The sequence below is a fragment of the Acomys russatus genome, chromosome 16 (assembly GCF_903995435.1).
Source record: "Acomys russatus chromosome 16, mAcoRus1.1, whole genome shotgun sequence".
Lineage (NCBI taxonomy): Eukaryota > Metazoa > Chordata > Mammalia > Rodentia > Muridae > Acomys > Acomys russatus.
Window position 1 is genome coordinate 41,513,074 of NC_067152.1, and position 14,103 is coordinate 41,527,176.

Sequence of the window (14,103 nt, forward strand, 5' to 3'; positions counted from 1 at the left end):
GCAGCCTCTCAGGCAGTTAATAGATAGAATAAATTCCATTTAAAATATATGCATTTCTCTCTGCTTGAAAAATATTATGTACAGTTGTAAAAGGTTGGGCATTGGGGATGTGTTAATCTCACTACCCCTGACCCTGGCCAGCACTGCCTCCTGTGTGGGATGGCCAGACAGGGGCAGAAGGCAAGGCCACAGCCACTGGCAGGAAGGCACACCTGTGCAGTGTATTTACATCTCCTATGTACACTTGCATGGAGGGGACTGGCCGAGCACACAGCCTCACAGAGCCCTAGGGCAGCTCAGTATGTGCTAGATGAAGTCCCTGAGCACAGGGCCTTCAGACATAGGCTGAGAGGTGCATCCCAAAAGCCCTGTAGCCACCTCCTCCTCCTAGAGGATGCTCTTACGAGAGTCCCTATTCAGAGGCCAAAGCTGTGCAGTCAGCTGCACACGGGAAGACTTTGCTCCCACATAGCTAAGGCCCCTCAGTCAGGTTCTGACAGGTCCTCTCAGCTCCCAGTGGGACTAACAGCCACTGCTTGGAGCCGTAGGACAACTTCTGCTATGAAGGATACTGCATCCCCACCAAGCCTCTGCCTATCCCTTGGGTGGCAGGGGCTTCTTCCATGCCAGGCCTCAGGTGGTGAACCCTGGCAGGCCACTGTGGGAGAGTCACAGGCCAGTTTTGCTCAGTCTAGCATGGCATCCAGCTGGTCAGCCAGGGCATCAAACATGGTGCTGATGTCATCCAGAATGCGCTTGGTCGCTGTGGGGCTGCATCAAGGGAAAGAGGGCCTTAATGAGACGATCAGAGGGTCTGCAGACTCCAAACACTGCACCTCACCTCTTACTGTTCACACATCTGTCCCTGGCAGATGAGTTCAGAGACTCAGGGACAGAGGGCTTGCCCAAGCTAATGTGCCTATATGTGGCAGTCACCAGGAATCTCTGCAGGCCACCGTAGGTCCTGATGTCTCGCCCAGGCCTCCGTAGCCCCAGACACTGCATGTAGTGACTCCTTTTAGTGCTCCCAAGCATGGCCGTCTCTCCCTCCCCTTTGCACCGGGCACCCAGCACCCAGCTCACCCCTCCTGCTCCTCGGTGCCAATGCTCTTCTCGGCTGCCCTCAGTGCAGCTTCCAAGGATGAGCTGGTTTGCTCCAGTCTCTGTTGGGCCCGGCCTGGACACACAGGCCCAGTACTCTCAGGCCTCGGAGGGGGTACTGGGCGGGGGCCGAGCCGGGGAGCCAGCTTTGGGCCAGAAAATGCCAGCTGAGTGCAGGCCACAGACACAGGCTTGGGAGCTGTTCCTGCAGAAACAAAAAGTTACCACGTGACTCGGCTAGATGTCAGCCTGCCCACAGCACCTTCCCCTACAGGCCTCACTTCTTACCTGCTCCTGGCACTTTGAGGAGGGCAGCAGGAGCAGCTGGAGGTTCCAGCTCCACATTCAGCCGGCCACCTGTGGAGTTTTCTAGAACTGGCCCAACACAGGGCCCTGGGCGGCCAGGTGGCTGAGATACGGGGCTGAGAGAAGGGGCCGGAGTTCCTTGAGATGAAAGGCTACTGGGCTCGGACCGCAGAGGGTTAGAGGAAGCTGAGGGAGATTCACAGGGGGCCTGGGGGGACAGGGGGGCAGAGGGACTAGGGGTATCACTACCCACTATCCCAAAGGCCAACAGTGCAGTCTGTAGTGGCTCTCTCTCCTTGCATTTGGGCCTCCGTTTGACAGTATCCGACTCTGTGAGGTTGAAGTCAAGGCCAGGGGGCACAGGTGTCTCGCGGGGAGGCGGCCCTGCTGGCTTCGGTCGCTGCTTGATAGTTAGGTTTCCCTCCTCTGCGAAGGGCAGCCCTTCCCCGGAGCTGCCTCTGGATGGGGGTGTCCCCTCGGGGCCAGGCTCCTCTTCTTCCGTGTCTGACACAGGGCCAGTTGGGGCAGAAGGACCAGGGGACTCTGAGGGGCCAGTTGGTTCACTCAGCGTTCTCCTCCGGGGACCGATGGTCCCTTCCTTGGGCCCTGAGCTTGCATCTAGTGAAGGTGGCTCGGTGGGGCCAGAGACCGAACTGAGGCGCTTGGGGGGTGGGGGCGGGGGCCCTTTACGACGGGCACGGAGGGCAAAGGACTGGCTTCGGGGGGTCCCTCGTGTTGGCGTCAGACTAGGGCTAGTCCGGGTAAGGGTGCTGCGTCCTGGTCTCCGAGTCAAGGTGGCATAACTGCCCAAAGCACTGCCCACGGGCCGTTCAGCCTCCCCTTCTGCTTCGCCCTCAGCAGGACCAGGGCGGCTCAGGCTGTGGGACCGGCGTTTGGGCCGAGGTGGGTCTGGAGGAGCGGCAGGAGAGCCAGCCAAGTAGGAGAGGGCACGGGGAGCACTGGAAGGTGGCCCTGGGTCTGGGCTAGAAGGTGAACTCTGTGGACACATGAAGACGTATGGGGCAGGTCCTTGGCCAGGGATTGAGGAACAAAGCTTAGAGGGACGCTCTGTACCCTCCGGAAGGTTCCTTTCCTGTGGGGCACTGGAGTCACCAACAGTGGGCTGGGAGGCGGGCTGTTCTTGGGAGTGGCCAGATCCCAGTGAGCGGGCGCCAATGCTTTCCTGGCTAGGAGAGCGGGCAGGGGGGAGGGGTAGTGGTTCTGGGCCACCCCCTGCCATAGCTGCCTGTAGTTCTGGGCTCAGCTCACTGCCCTGAAAGGTGAGGAGGCGAGGGCCAGTCAAAGCTGGACCTTCCCCATTCTCTAGGCCTTCAATGGCCATCAGTTCTGGACCCCTGGTCAGCCTTCGTCCGCCTTCACCTAGGGCCTCCCCGTGCAGCAGGCCCCGCCGAAGCTCTGCCAGTCGTTTCACGCCTAGCATTAGCTTCTTCTGATGCCCTGGGAGGGTAGATGGAAGCAGAGGGGGGTTAGCTGGGGCTAGGAAGGGTCATCCCATTTGCCCTGGATAGACCCCCTTTTTCTCTTCTCTCAGAGATGCTAGAGGTATCTGGGGTCAAGGGGCAGTCAGGAGGCCTCAAAGTTGTCCTCACCCAACTTGTTCACGCCTATCTCCTGCAGCTCCTCCCAGGTGAGATCGGCCACCAGCCCCATGGAATCATAGCCGCTGCTCACAAGATGCTTGTGGTACTGTGGCAGCCCCAGCGCACACAGCCACTCCAGCAAGTCCACCTGGAAGAGTGCCACCATCACACCTGGCTCCCTCCAAGCCAGACAGGAAGCTTCCACCCTCCCAAAGGTGGGCCCCCCCCCCCCTCCCCCCCCGTCGCCCTGCCACCTGCTTACCGGGATATAGTTGGGCAGCCACTCGGCAATGCTGAGCTGGGCAATCTCGGAGGCGATCTTCTTCCTGTGTCCAGGCTTGGTCACGCCAATGGCCGTCAGATCCTGTCACACAGGGCATGGGCATCAGGGCCCTCCTCTGCCTGCTGGGCCCTCCCTTCAACCTGTTGCAGTACCTACCTCGGGGGTCATTCGGCTGATGGTTGGCACATCATAACCAGCCTGCAGGAAGTGGGCGGTGTAGCCTTCTAGCTGGAACTCACTTAGCCAGTTATGAATGGCCTGTGCATCCTGGGGTGTGGAGGGAGCCGGGATGGAGAAGCCAGCTGAGAAAGGGACTAGGCTACTGGCCTGTACCTCTCCCAGGGCCAGCTCTAAGTAGACCCTAAAGCCCTCCACTCTCTGCCGAGGCCTGAAGCATACTTCCCAGTGGGATCCTCACCTTCCCTTCCAGGAGCTGTTTAGGCCTCACATCCTGGGTAAAAATCTCCCCAGAGCGATGACTGGCCAGAGGGCGGTGGCTCAGGTTGTCTTCACGGAGGGAGAGAAATGGTATCAGAAGTGGTTGGAGGAGGGGTGGGCAGGAGAACATGTCCTTACCCCCACCTTCCCACTTGTACTTTCCAGACAATACCGGTCCCATCTAACCCTTCTTACCTGGCAGGGATGGAGCGTGCAGGCCAGACCGCACCTGATCCTCACCGGCAGAGGGCAGTGGCTGGAGACAGACAAAGCGCCTACTCAGCGTGTGGGGAACTGGCAGTGGGCAGGCCCCAGCCAGGCCCAGGTAGCCTCCCTCTTACCTGAGCACTCTCGATAAGGAGGCCAGTGCCATGGCCATTGGTGCCTTCAGAGCTCTGCCCACTGCCCGCACTGCGAATGCTGCCCACGCTGCCCTCGCTGCCCACGCTATTCCTGTCACCTGCTGCAGGGGGCAGAAGCACGAAGGTCAGAGTTGGCATTGCGTAACAGCTGCCTGGCAACTTGCCAGCGCCCAGGGCACTAGAGGACATACCTGGACTGTCTGGGCTAAGGCCCACCCGAGGGAGCTGGCCATAGGTGAGAGGTGGCAGGGGGTCATCAGCTGAGGGCTGTGATATCCGGGAGAAGCTTGGCCGCGGCAGGGTGGGTGCGGAGGGGAGACGGGCCACGGGTATGCCCACCCGCTTGCTGACCACCTCGACGATGCCCGGGGGAAAGTAGCCGACACGGTCTGTGCCCCTTTGGCTCTCATGGATGTGGCCCTTCCAGCGGCCATCAGGGTGCTGTTCAAGCACCTGTGGTGACAGAATGTGGAAAGGACATTCACTCTTTATAGCAGGCACACGGCAGCGGCTGTCTCTGTAGTAACTAACAGTCCAGCAGGCCTGGCCCAGCTCTTCACCTCATAGAGCTTACTTCTACCCAAGTTTGGCCTCCAATGCCGCCAGCCCAATCTCCTTGTACCACAGAGGGCATAAACAATACTGTATTCCCAGCTCTACTGTTTGCTAGGCATGTGACCTGGCAAATCCACTTAATTTTTCTAAGCCTCAACTTTGTCATCTCTTAAAAAAAAAAAAAAAAAGAAAGAAAGAAAGAAAGAAAAAATGATAACGGTCCATACTTTGTCATCTCTTTAAAAAAGAAAGAAAGAAGATGATGCTGGTCCCTAAGTTCCCTAGATTTTGAAAGGATTATATGAAAGATTTAACTCAGCTTACTAAGACAGCAGCGTTAAGCCAGGTAAGTCATAGCAATCGCTTGTCTTATAAAGGAACATCTGTGTGAGCCCCTCACCGTGATGATATCTCCTGCCCGGACATTGAGAGCGGTGGGGTCATGAAGGTTCCAGAAATCCTTAAGTGCTCGAACCTTCAAGATCCCTGAAGCCTCTAAGAGAAAGGGAAGGGAAAGTGTCAGTTATGGAACCTGACTCCCCAGCTGACGCTCCCGCCACACCCCGGGGCCTACGGTAAAGGCTCGGGTACCAACCAGCCTAGGTCTTCTCCCTCCCACTCACCCCGAAGTAGCTGCTTGATTTCCCGACTGGCCTGAGAGGTGGTAAACTGATTGACTATGTCCAGCGCCGTCTGGTTATATGTGTTCCGGATATTCACGTCCACACCTCCCTGGGTACACAAGCATCACAAGAGTGTGTCCTAAGCATCCTCTAGGCCTCCCAACTGCCCAGGGGGTGGATGCTGTTATCACGTTTAGGGTTTAGAGATGTTAGGTCAAGAACGAGCCAGTAAGAGGCAGACTTGGTGTCTAAGCCAGTTGGGTCTGCTCTCCAATCATAAGCCTGTAGCACCATTCAGAGAAAGCAAGGCCCACAAAACACCGCGGCCATCCCAGCTGCCCTCAGCACGAAACGGCAGGCTCTTTGTGCCCATAACCCACCTCTAGGAGCAGCCGCACCACCTCGGTTTTGCCGTATAACGCAGCCTCATGGAGCGCGGTGCCTGTCTTGGTCTGGCGGTTGATCTCAATACCAGCTTTCAAGAGCTGCCTGCGGTGGGCAGGAGTCGTGAGGGGGTTGGGTAGGGCAAGAAGCTGGTTGCCAGGGAGATGAGGGGACATTGAAAGCAAGAAAGAAAACAGCAGCGGAGGGCTGGAGAGGTGACGCAGCGGTTGAGAGCGTGCTGCTCTCCCCAGAGAGCCCTAGTTCGATTCCCAGCACCCCCACTGGGCAGCTGACATCCACCTGGAACTCCAGCTCTACAGTCTCTGCAGGTAATGGCACATATGATGTGCACATATGACCCCACAGAACACATGCATCACTCGTGTGCACATACGACCCCCCCCAACATATGCATCACTCATGTGCACACTGGCCGCCCCCCCAGAACATATGCATCACTCACGTACACATACACCCGCCAACAGAACATATGCATATGCATGAAGAAAAAAAAAAAAAACAGCAAGGAAGAGCTGATTAGAAACTAATGGTCCCACAAGAAGAGACTGAGGAAATGGGCAGGTCCCTTGGGGTACCTGATGACTTCTCTGTGACCATTCTTGGCAGCCAAGTGCAGGGGTGTGGTGTAGTTGGGGTCACATGGGTCCTTTGCCTCTCCCTCCAGCAGTGCCACACATAAGTGGCTGTTCAAAAGCAGCTGGGCCACCTACAGTGCGCAGCACCCAGTTAGAGCCTCCTCCTAAGGCCAAGCAGAATCCAGCAGCTAGTAGCCAGTTACCCAGCACCCTGGGGCTGTAGGCCTTACCCTGAGCCGCCCAAATTCGCAGGCGAGGTCCAGGGGTGTCTTCTTCAGCTTGTTGACTAGGCACGGGTTGGACTGGTGCTGCAGAAGCATCTCTGACTGGGAGCGGAAAGCCAAGTAAGGGAGCCTGGCCGGCCACACGAAGGCCCTGCCTGGCTCCTCACCCCGACCCATGCCCCCTCAGGCAGGCTCACTTACCACCTCATAGTGCCCATACTGTGCGGCTAGGTGCAGAGGGATCTGCCCATCCAGCGAGGCAGCGTTGACAGCCGCAGAAGCCCGCAGGAGCAGTCTCACAGGCTCCAGCCGGCCCTGCCAGGCCGCATAGTGTAGGGGGCGCATGCCTGGCAGGAGGAAGAGGAGATTCTGACGCGCCTGTAATCCCAGCACTCTGGGAGGCAGAGGCAGGCGGATCTCTGTGAGTTTGAGGCCAGCCTAGTCTACAGAGTGAGTCCAGGACAGCCAGGGCTACACAGAGAAACCCTGCCTGGGACAACCAAAAAGAAAAAAAAAAGAGAGAGAGAGATTCTGAGTCGGGTCATGGGAGTCTATAGGGAATGGAGCGGCCCTGGCTGGACGGGGAGAGCTCCCTACAGCAATGCTAGCTTCACTGGGGTTTGGCCAGAAAAAGGGAGCTGAAGTTCAAGTTTTCAGTGTGACCACCACAGACGATCTGGCAATCCCAGGACCATACTAAAAACTTTTGGAGGGGGTAGGGGGGCTCCTCATGGGGATCACGGGAAATCTGAGTTTCATATTCTCAAGAAGGAAGCCGTTCACAAGCTCAGGGAAGGGACCCAAGTACCTATAAGTACGTTCTAACAGGCGCACGCTCTGTGAATGGCACACCGGACCCTCACCATTGCTGTCTTTGATGTCGACAGTGGCTTGAGCCTCCAGCAGTAAGGCTATGAGCTCCAGGCTGCCTCCCAAGGCAGCGTGGTGGAGAGCAGAGAATCTGGCGTGGGGGAACACAAAAGAGGGGGTGTCCATGAGTTGTCTTCCACCCCCCAAGCTCATTCTGGGGGCCAGCAGCAATGGGTTCCTTGCCTCCTTCCCACCCCCCACTCCTCCCCACCCCAGTGCCTGCCAGCCCTGCCGTGGGAGCACACAGCAGCAGGGCTACAAAATGAAAGGGCTCAGTGTCTTGGCTGAGAGGCTCATTTGTCTAGCATCCTCCACCCAGCCTGCCTAGAGGAGGGGGCCGTGGGAGCAGAAGCCTGAAGGCTCCTACCCTCCAGGGAGAAGAGGGGGCCCCCCAACTCCACAGGCAGGTGGGTAGGCAGGACCCCTTCCCTCTGGCCCCACTCAGGCAGGACCCAGAGCTCTCAGCAAACACACCTCAAGAGCCTGGTAAGAAAGAATGGACTGTGAGACCCCACAGCCTTTTCCTCTCACCCTTCCCCAAGACTCTACTCTTCCCGCAGCAGGCACACGCACACTCACCCATCAGCATCCTGGTAGTTGATGTTGAGTCTCTTCGTGGAGCCGAGGAGCTCTGGGGAGTCAGGGTAGGGGGCATCAGGGCTCGAGGCACCAACTGCCCTATCCATACCCTCACCTGGTACTCCCACTACCCACCCCCAAGGACCCAACCGACCTTTCGGTATACAGAAGAGCACCTGCCCCATGGCCTTTTACAGGTCTCTGGTCCCTATGTCTCGAGGGCAACAAGTGCGTGAAGCTGCTGCAGCAGTAGGCTGGCTTCCCTAAAGCCCCTGCCCAGCTTGTTTATAGAGCCAAGGGGGGGGGGGCGGGGGAGGGGTATTGGCATGACATGCCTTCAATAGGACAAGCCCACGGGGCGCATGGTTGGCATTCCTGCCTGAATGGGTTAGGGAGAGAGTCATATTGTCCTATTGGGCCAAGGGGAACAGGCATGGAAAGAAAGGGGTGGGGGGTGAAGGGGGTTGGGGGGGAGGGAACTTAAGTATTCAAGGGCAGAGAGGAGGTTGGCAAGTCTGGGCTCCGAGCATCCCTGAGTAGGACCCGGTCGGCAGAGCCATATGGGACACACCGACACCAGCCCCAGTTCCAAGTGCCACCTTGCCAACTTGCATAGGTTATTTAAACCTACAGGACTCAGCCTCCTCCTCAAAAACAGGCTGATCACAGAACCTGCCCCTGCAAGTTGTCAGGCCGGCGTCTGTCCGGTGAATGATGACCACAGTAGCCATTTAGCTATTTAGCACTCCTTACGTGTTGGCCGGTACACCGGGGCACCATACCCAAACTGTCTCCTGGGACTTCTATGGGTCTCTGTTTGGGGAACACCTGCTGACCTCAATACCCACACATCTGACTGGGCTATCCAGGCCTCGTTAAAGAAGCAGTGGGCATGGTCTCCCTGGGACAGGATACATGCGGGAGAGAGCCCAGTGGCAGCCAGACCATGTTGGGGAGGTCCTTGGGGTGTCAGGAAAGGAGAAAGCCTTGTGAGAGGCAGCCCCTTGCCTTCTGCTGGAACCCACCCTGCCGGGAAAGAGGGGGCCTGGCTCAGCCCAGGCTGGGCAGGGTGCCAAACATGCTGGTCCAGGCCTGCCCCCCAGGCCCTGGTGGGCCCCCAAATACCCCAGCAGCCTGGGAAAAGGCAGGGCCTCATTCCATCAGGGAGGGAGGGGCTGATAGGAACAGGGCGGAGCCGCAGGACTCAACACCAAACAGGTAAATACAGAAGAGAAGAGAGACCAGAGGGAAGGTGTGGGGGCTGCTGGGAGGAAGCAGAGCTCCGGGCCTCCCTCTCATCCTCTTTGACAGTTCTAGCAACACAGAACCATTTTGGGGGTGGGGGCGGGGAGGAGAATGGGAGTTGCAGGAGCAGGAAGCGCACACCCGGGAGGCTGTCCTGCCTTTCCTGGGCTGTATGACCTTGGCCACCAAGGTGCCTCTCTAAGCCTCAGGGAAGAGGACAAGATCCCAAGGGAAGAGAATCAGAGTCCTTCAGGGAGCCCTCCCTTCACAACCCTGTCCACTTGCAGAGGAGTCACGGGATGGGGCAGCTAGCTGGCTGGCTGTGTCCTCTCTAGGGAGGGGCAGGCAATGTGACAGGAGGGACACAGGAACAGGGGTGGGGCCAGACAGGTGGCTCTGTTCTTTCCAAAACAATAGCCGGAAAGGTGGTGGAGGAGAGGCCCAGAAACTGGACTGGGGACCCTGGCGGGAGGGTGGAGGGAGGGTCCTGGTTCCTGGCAGTGGCTCCACGCAGCACTTCCGCTGTGGTATAACTAACTTTCTTCCCCAGCCAGGCTCCGGGGCTGGAAGGGTCACCCCTGTCTCAGGCCCAAGCAAAGGATGTGAGTTCAGCCAGTCACCCCAGCCCATCCATTTCCTCCGGTCAAGGAAAGAGACCTCAGAAAAGGGAGCTGGGGAGGGGCAGGGAGGGAAGGGGCAAGGCCCGTGCGGTGGCACCCCTCCCAGGCGCCTGACCCTGAAGAGGACCTGGGAGGGGCAGTATATAGGCTGGATATAGGAGGAGGCCAAGGGAAAGAAGCATTAGTTGGAGGCTTCCAGTCAGCACGTCAAGAGAAAAAGGGGTGCCTGAATGTCTCCCTTTTAGTGCTTTATGTTGGTATGGGGACCCTTCGTCCCTCTCTGAAATCACCCACAGACTCCCAGGCTCCTTCTCAGGGTTTTAACTGGGGGCACTCTATGCTTTCAGAGATTCTGATACGAACAGAAATCTGGCCATTTCTATGGGAACACAGAGGAAAGCACATAGGTTCATCTCTTATTTGACCTAAGGGCTGTGTGACCTTGGGCAAGTCGCTAACCTTAGTGTCACTTTCCTTATCTGCATAATGGATACAGAAAGACCTACCTGACAGGAAGCACAGAGGTTACAATATCCCCCAAATGCCAAGGTTTATAAAGGTCACCTGTGATCTCATTTTTGTCACCAGTTTCTCAGGCTTCTCAGAGGACAAAGAAAGGAGGCACGGTGTAGGGACTCCATAAGGAGGCTCAGGACTCTCACCCCGTGTTCCCCTGTATGCTGCATAGGTGAGTCTCCACCTTGGACTGAGGGAAGGAACTTGATCCCCTAGAGACTTTGCCACTGGATGTGGAAGACCTTTTTTGGGAGCCTACATGCCTAGCCGTGAGGTTCCCGCCACCAGCCAACCCCTCCTGCTACCCTCCAGTGGGCCTCACTCGCTGAGGCAGCCAGGGCTGTGAGGCCAGCGGCAGTGTGACCAAGGCCCCACCGGGCAGGTGGCCAAAAGCAACACAGAGGTGAGGGGGAGGAGAGTAGCTCCCACTTAGACCTCAGGCCCTCTCCTGGGGACCGCTTCAGCGCTTTCTTTCTAGTCTGTTCACCCTCATTCACTTCCTCAGGACACAAGGACCTTGCCGCACAGCTCCACCTCCTACCTGGGTCTCCGCCCAGCTGTGCAGGTGGGTGCACGCCATTAACGTCTTTCCTTTTGGCACCAACAATCTAAGGTGTGGGTGGGGATAATAAGACGTCTCCAAGTAGCCTGGGGAGTCCCTTCCTGCGTACAAGACCCAGGAATGTCTTGGGGTTAAAACCCCAGTGCTCCAGAGGAGACCCTCCCCTCAGGGGACACTTCCTGAAGTCCCTGAGATGTGGGAAGAACCACACGCTGATTTAGGACCTGAAGGAGACAAGCCTCATGGTCTGGAAGAGTCCACGGGGCTTTAGTTTCCTGGTGTGGATGTGAGAGGCCGGGTCACCACTTAGGGTCCTAAGAGATGGGGCTCAGCAGCCTGACTGCCCTGTCACGGATACAGTCAGGGCTGTGGAAACCTCTAGAAAATTAGCTTTGGCTCTACACTCCCAAGGAGCACAAGCAGGTGAGCTGGGGAGAAGGGAGTTTTAGTAACCGGTGACAGTGACAGTATTGAGGTTTCCTAGGAAACAGGGAATAGGCGTCCCTTGTGTGACAAGCATGAGGTCCTGGGTTCTAAGCCTCACAGAGCCCCAAACCAAATAACAACATAAACTCAACTGTTGCCTCAGAAGAGGTTTTACAGACGTCCTCATAAAGGGCAGACATAAACGTAGAGGCCGTCTGATTAGTGTATGTGGATGGGATCAGGGTGGTCACACACTCTTACCCGCCTTTTCCACCCCACAGCCCGGAAGTCCCATAGTGCCAGAAACCGCATCTGAAAAGCCACACTTAACAGGCAACCTCAAGGGCTAGCACGTTGATTGGCTTTGATCACTGCTCTGGTCCAGAGCTTAGGACAGAGCCTGGCACACAATGAACGATAAAAACGTAAGTTGGATGTGTTTCAGTGCAGTTGCTTTGCAGGCAAAAGATTCCATGGCTCAGAGCTGTTAAGTGACTTGCCTAGAGTCACAGAGCAAGAAGGGACCCTTTTTCCTCTTGGGCTCTCTCACACAGAAGCACTTCTTGTTTACAACAGGACAGTCCTTCTTCCTCCAGTCTGCAAATCAAAGTGGCCCTCCCCTGCCACCTCCCCTCCCGCCCAGCTTCTCTTGTAGCTGCCTCAGGACTGAGAAGGGCCTCAGCTGGGTGGCTACCCCACCAAGGACTCACTTGTTTTTGCAGCCTTCACTTTAGCCACCAGTTTCTGCACGCAGGTCACATCTCCATTCTTGACAGCAAGGATAAGATCCTGTTCACGACCCATGCTGACTACTGGGCCAGACTCTGGGCTTCAGAGTTCAGGAAGAAGCAAGAGACTAGTCCAATCAAGTGTCAGTTCGCCATGCTTCGATGCTTTGGAGGACTCCTGGTCCTGGAGGAACAAGCGTGGCGTCCCAGCCAATGGGCTCCTTGTCAGGCAGAGATAAAGTCCCTCAAGGTGCTCTGGGAACTGCCACCACAGGCAGGAAAGCCAGTCCCTGGTGAGGTGGAGGCGTGGAAATCTGGGCTGAGATCAGCCTGCAGCTTCCAACAGCCCTGGGATGGGCTGGGACTGGGCCCGCCAATCTTCCTTGGGTTAGCTCAGAAGCGCCAGTGCCCACCCAGAGAGCAGTCAGCATTCCTTCTGGCAGGAGGCAGCAGCCGTGGACAATTCCGGGGCCGTGGGGGTGGGGTGGGGTTCTGGAAAAGGTACAAGTCCTCCGCTGAAAAACTGGGTCACAGCCAGGAACCAGGGACACAGAAAATGAGCAAGATAGAACCTCCAGAAAGCCCCCAAAAACCCTATGTGCCCTAGGAGGAGTCACTGGAAGGTCTGAGCCACTCAGGGAGGGGTGAGAGCTGCTGTACTTGAGAGAAATATATACATGCAAAGGAGAGAGGGGTGGGATTCCAGGAAAGAAAGGCTGAGTTGCCTGTGCCCCACGGCACTGGGCAGCACCTCAATCTTGGGCAGGAGGGGCCCTGGCAGCAGGAGACACCGGGGTAGGCAGGGCCAGCAGCCCATTCTCCACAGCCCCAGGCTCTGACACCCACAGACAACAGGCGGGGCCAGGAGGTAGGGCCTCCGGAGAGTGGCACGGGCAGATGGGCAGGGGTCACTCCCTGTCCAAGGTGTCTGCCCTCCAAACTCCTCACGACCAGCTCCCTAGAGGGTAGAGCGGAGGTACTTATAAACCTTCCTTTTTCTGGGGGAGGTCTACCTGTAGGATACGGAAAGTCTAGAACACCTGTTGCTAGCTCTTCCTAGCCGCGTCTGTGGTGTGAGGGAGCAGCTGGGTAGAGATCCAGGACAGAGCTTGGAAACTGCTGGCCAACTGCCTCCCAAACCTCAACCTGAAACCCCAAGCCGATTTCCCGCACAAAACCTTAAGTCAGTTCCTCGGTGGCGGTGATTTTGTTGCCAGAATCTTGTGGCATGAGTGAGACTCGTGCAGGCCTGGGGCCCAGGTGGGGAGCCTCTCATTCCTCGTAAGTCTCAAGCCCAAGCCGAGGGCACTCCCCTTCAAAGCCCGCGACCCGCACCGGGGGAGGGTGCTCCTGGCAGTGCCGGGGGTCGGCTGGCTACCCCGCCCCTTGGAATGCCCCTCCAGCGCCGCGTAGCTCCCCGCAGCTAAGCCTGACCCCGGGAACAAAGCGGCAAGAGGGACCCAGACAGCCAAGAGTCCGAGGGATAGACAGAGGAGAACGAAAAAGGGGGCTCGAGGAAAGCGGAAGGAGCAGAGAGATGGAGGCGCCCGCCGATCAGACAAGAAAAGTTAAGTTCGCGTCTGCTCGCAAGGGTTCTGACCCCCGGCCCGGGCCCCGCAGTCTCACCTTTCCCGGCCGCCCCGCCTGGGGTCTGGCTATCCGTGCTCAGTCCCAGGCACTCTGGACGCGGGCTCCACTGTCTCCCCTACCACCACAAACCCCTTTCTCCTCCTTTCCAAGGCCGGCTCGGCGCCTCCCGCAGGAAATCCCGCCCCTCCCCCGTCCCTCCCGCCGGATCGGGAGCTGGGGACCGTCCCGGCCGCACAGTCGGATTGTCAATCAGCACCCCGGGTCCCGCCCCGATCCCAATTAGGCTCCGCCCCCGCCAGCCAGTCGGGCTCCAAGCCACTGGTCAGATCAGCGCATGCGCGCAGGTGAAGCAGCTAGTGGGTGCAAAGCGGCGGGAGAGAGGGGTGAATGAGGCTTCGTGTCACGGTGTCCTGCGCTGGGGATCCCCGAGAGAGTTGGGGTCTGGTCTAGACCAGAAAATGAGGTGTTAGTGAGTAGGGGAGATTATAGGATGT

General features: G+C 57.7%; 1 protein-coding gene across 2 annotated transcripts; it reads right to left on the reverse strand.

Annotated features, from left to right (window-relative positions):
• Positions 1–380: 380 nt before the first annotated feature.
• Positions 381–12,319, reverse strand: Caskin2 (CASK interacting protein 2). 2 transcript variants are annotated; one of them, XM_051159050.1, is made up of 19 exons: positions 12,002–12,319; positions 7,923–7,974; positions 7,337–7,434; positions 6,675–6,820; positions 6,480–6,575; positions 6,250–6,380; positions 5,650–5,758; positions 5,270–5,378; positions 5,047–5,141; positions 4,283–4,544; positions 4,071–4,192; positions 3,925–3,985; positions 3,710–3,798; positions 3,448–3,558; positions 3,271–3,372; positions 3,018–3,156; positions 1,390–2,865; positions 1,084–1,306; positions 381–771 (listed from the first exon to the last, which is right to left on the reverse strand). In XM_051159050.1, exons 1-19 carry the CDS (start codon positions 12,093–12,095, stop codon positions 687–689), a joined length of 3,600 nt encoding a protein of 1,199 aa, XP_051015007.1. In that variant the 5' UTR covers positions 12,096–12,319; the 3' UTR covers positions 381–686. The 2 variants fall into 2 exon arrangements, with proteins under 2 accessions (XP_051015007.1, XP_051015006.1); XM_051159049.1 differs by lacking the exons at positions 7,923–7,974; positions 12,002–12,319 and having other exon boundaries at positions 7,337–7,493.
• Between the last annotated feature and the right edge of the window lie 1,784 nt (positions 12,320–14,103).

Coding starts and splice junctions, on each gene's coding strand:
- Caskin2 (XM_051159050.1), bottom strand. CDS start 12,095: ATGGGTCGTGAACAGGATCTTATCCTTGCTGTCAAGAATGGAGATGTG. Junction 7,435..7,922: donor AACTACCAGGATGCTGATGG/GTGAGTGTGCGT, acceptor CCCCCACGCCAG/ATTCTCTGCTCTCCACCACG. Junction 5,142..5,269: donor AATCAAGCAGCTACTTCGGG/GTGAGTGGGAGG, acceptor CCTTTCTCTTAG/AGGCTTCAGGGATCTTGAAG.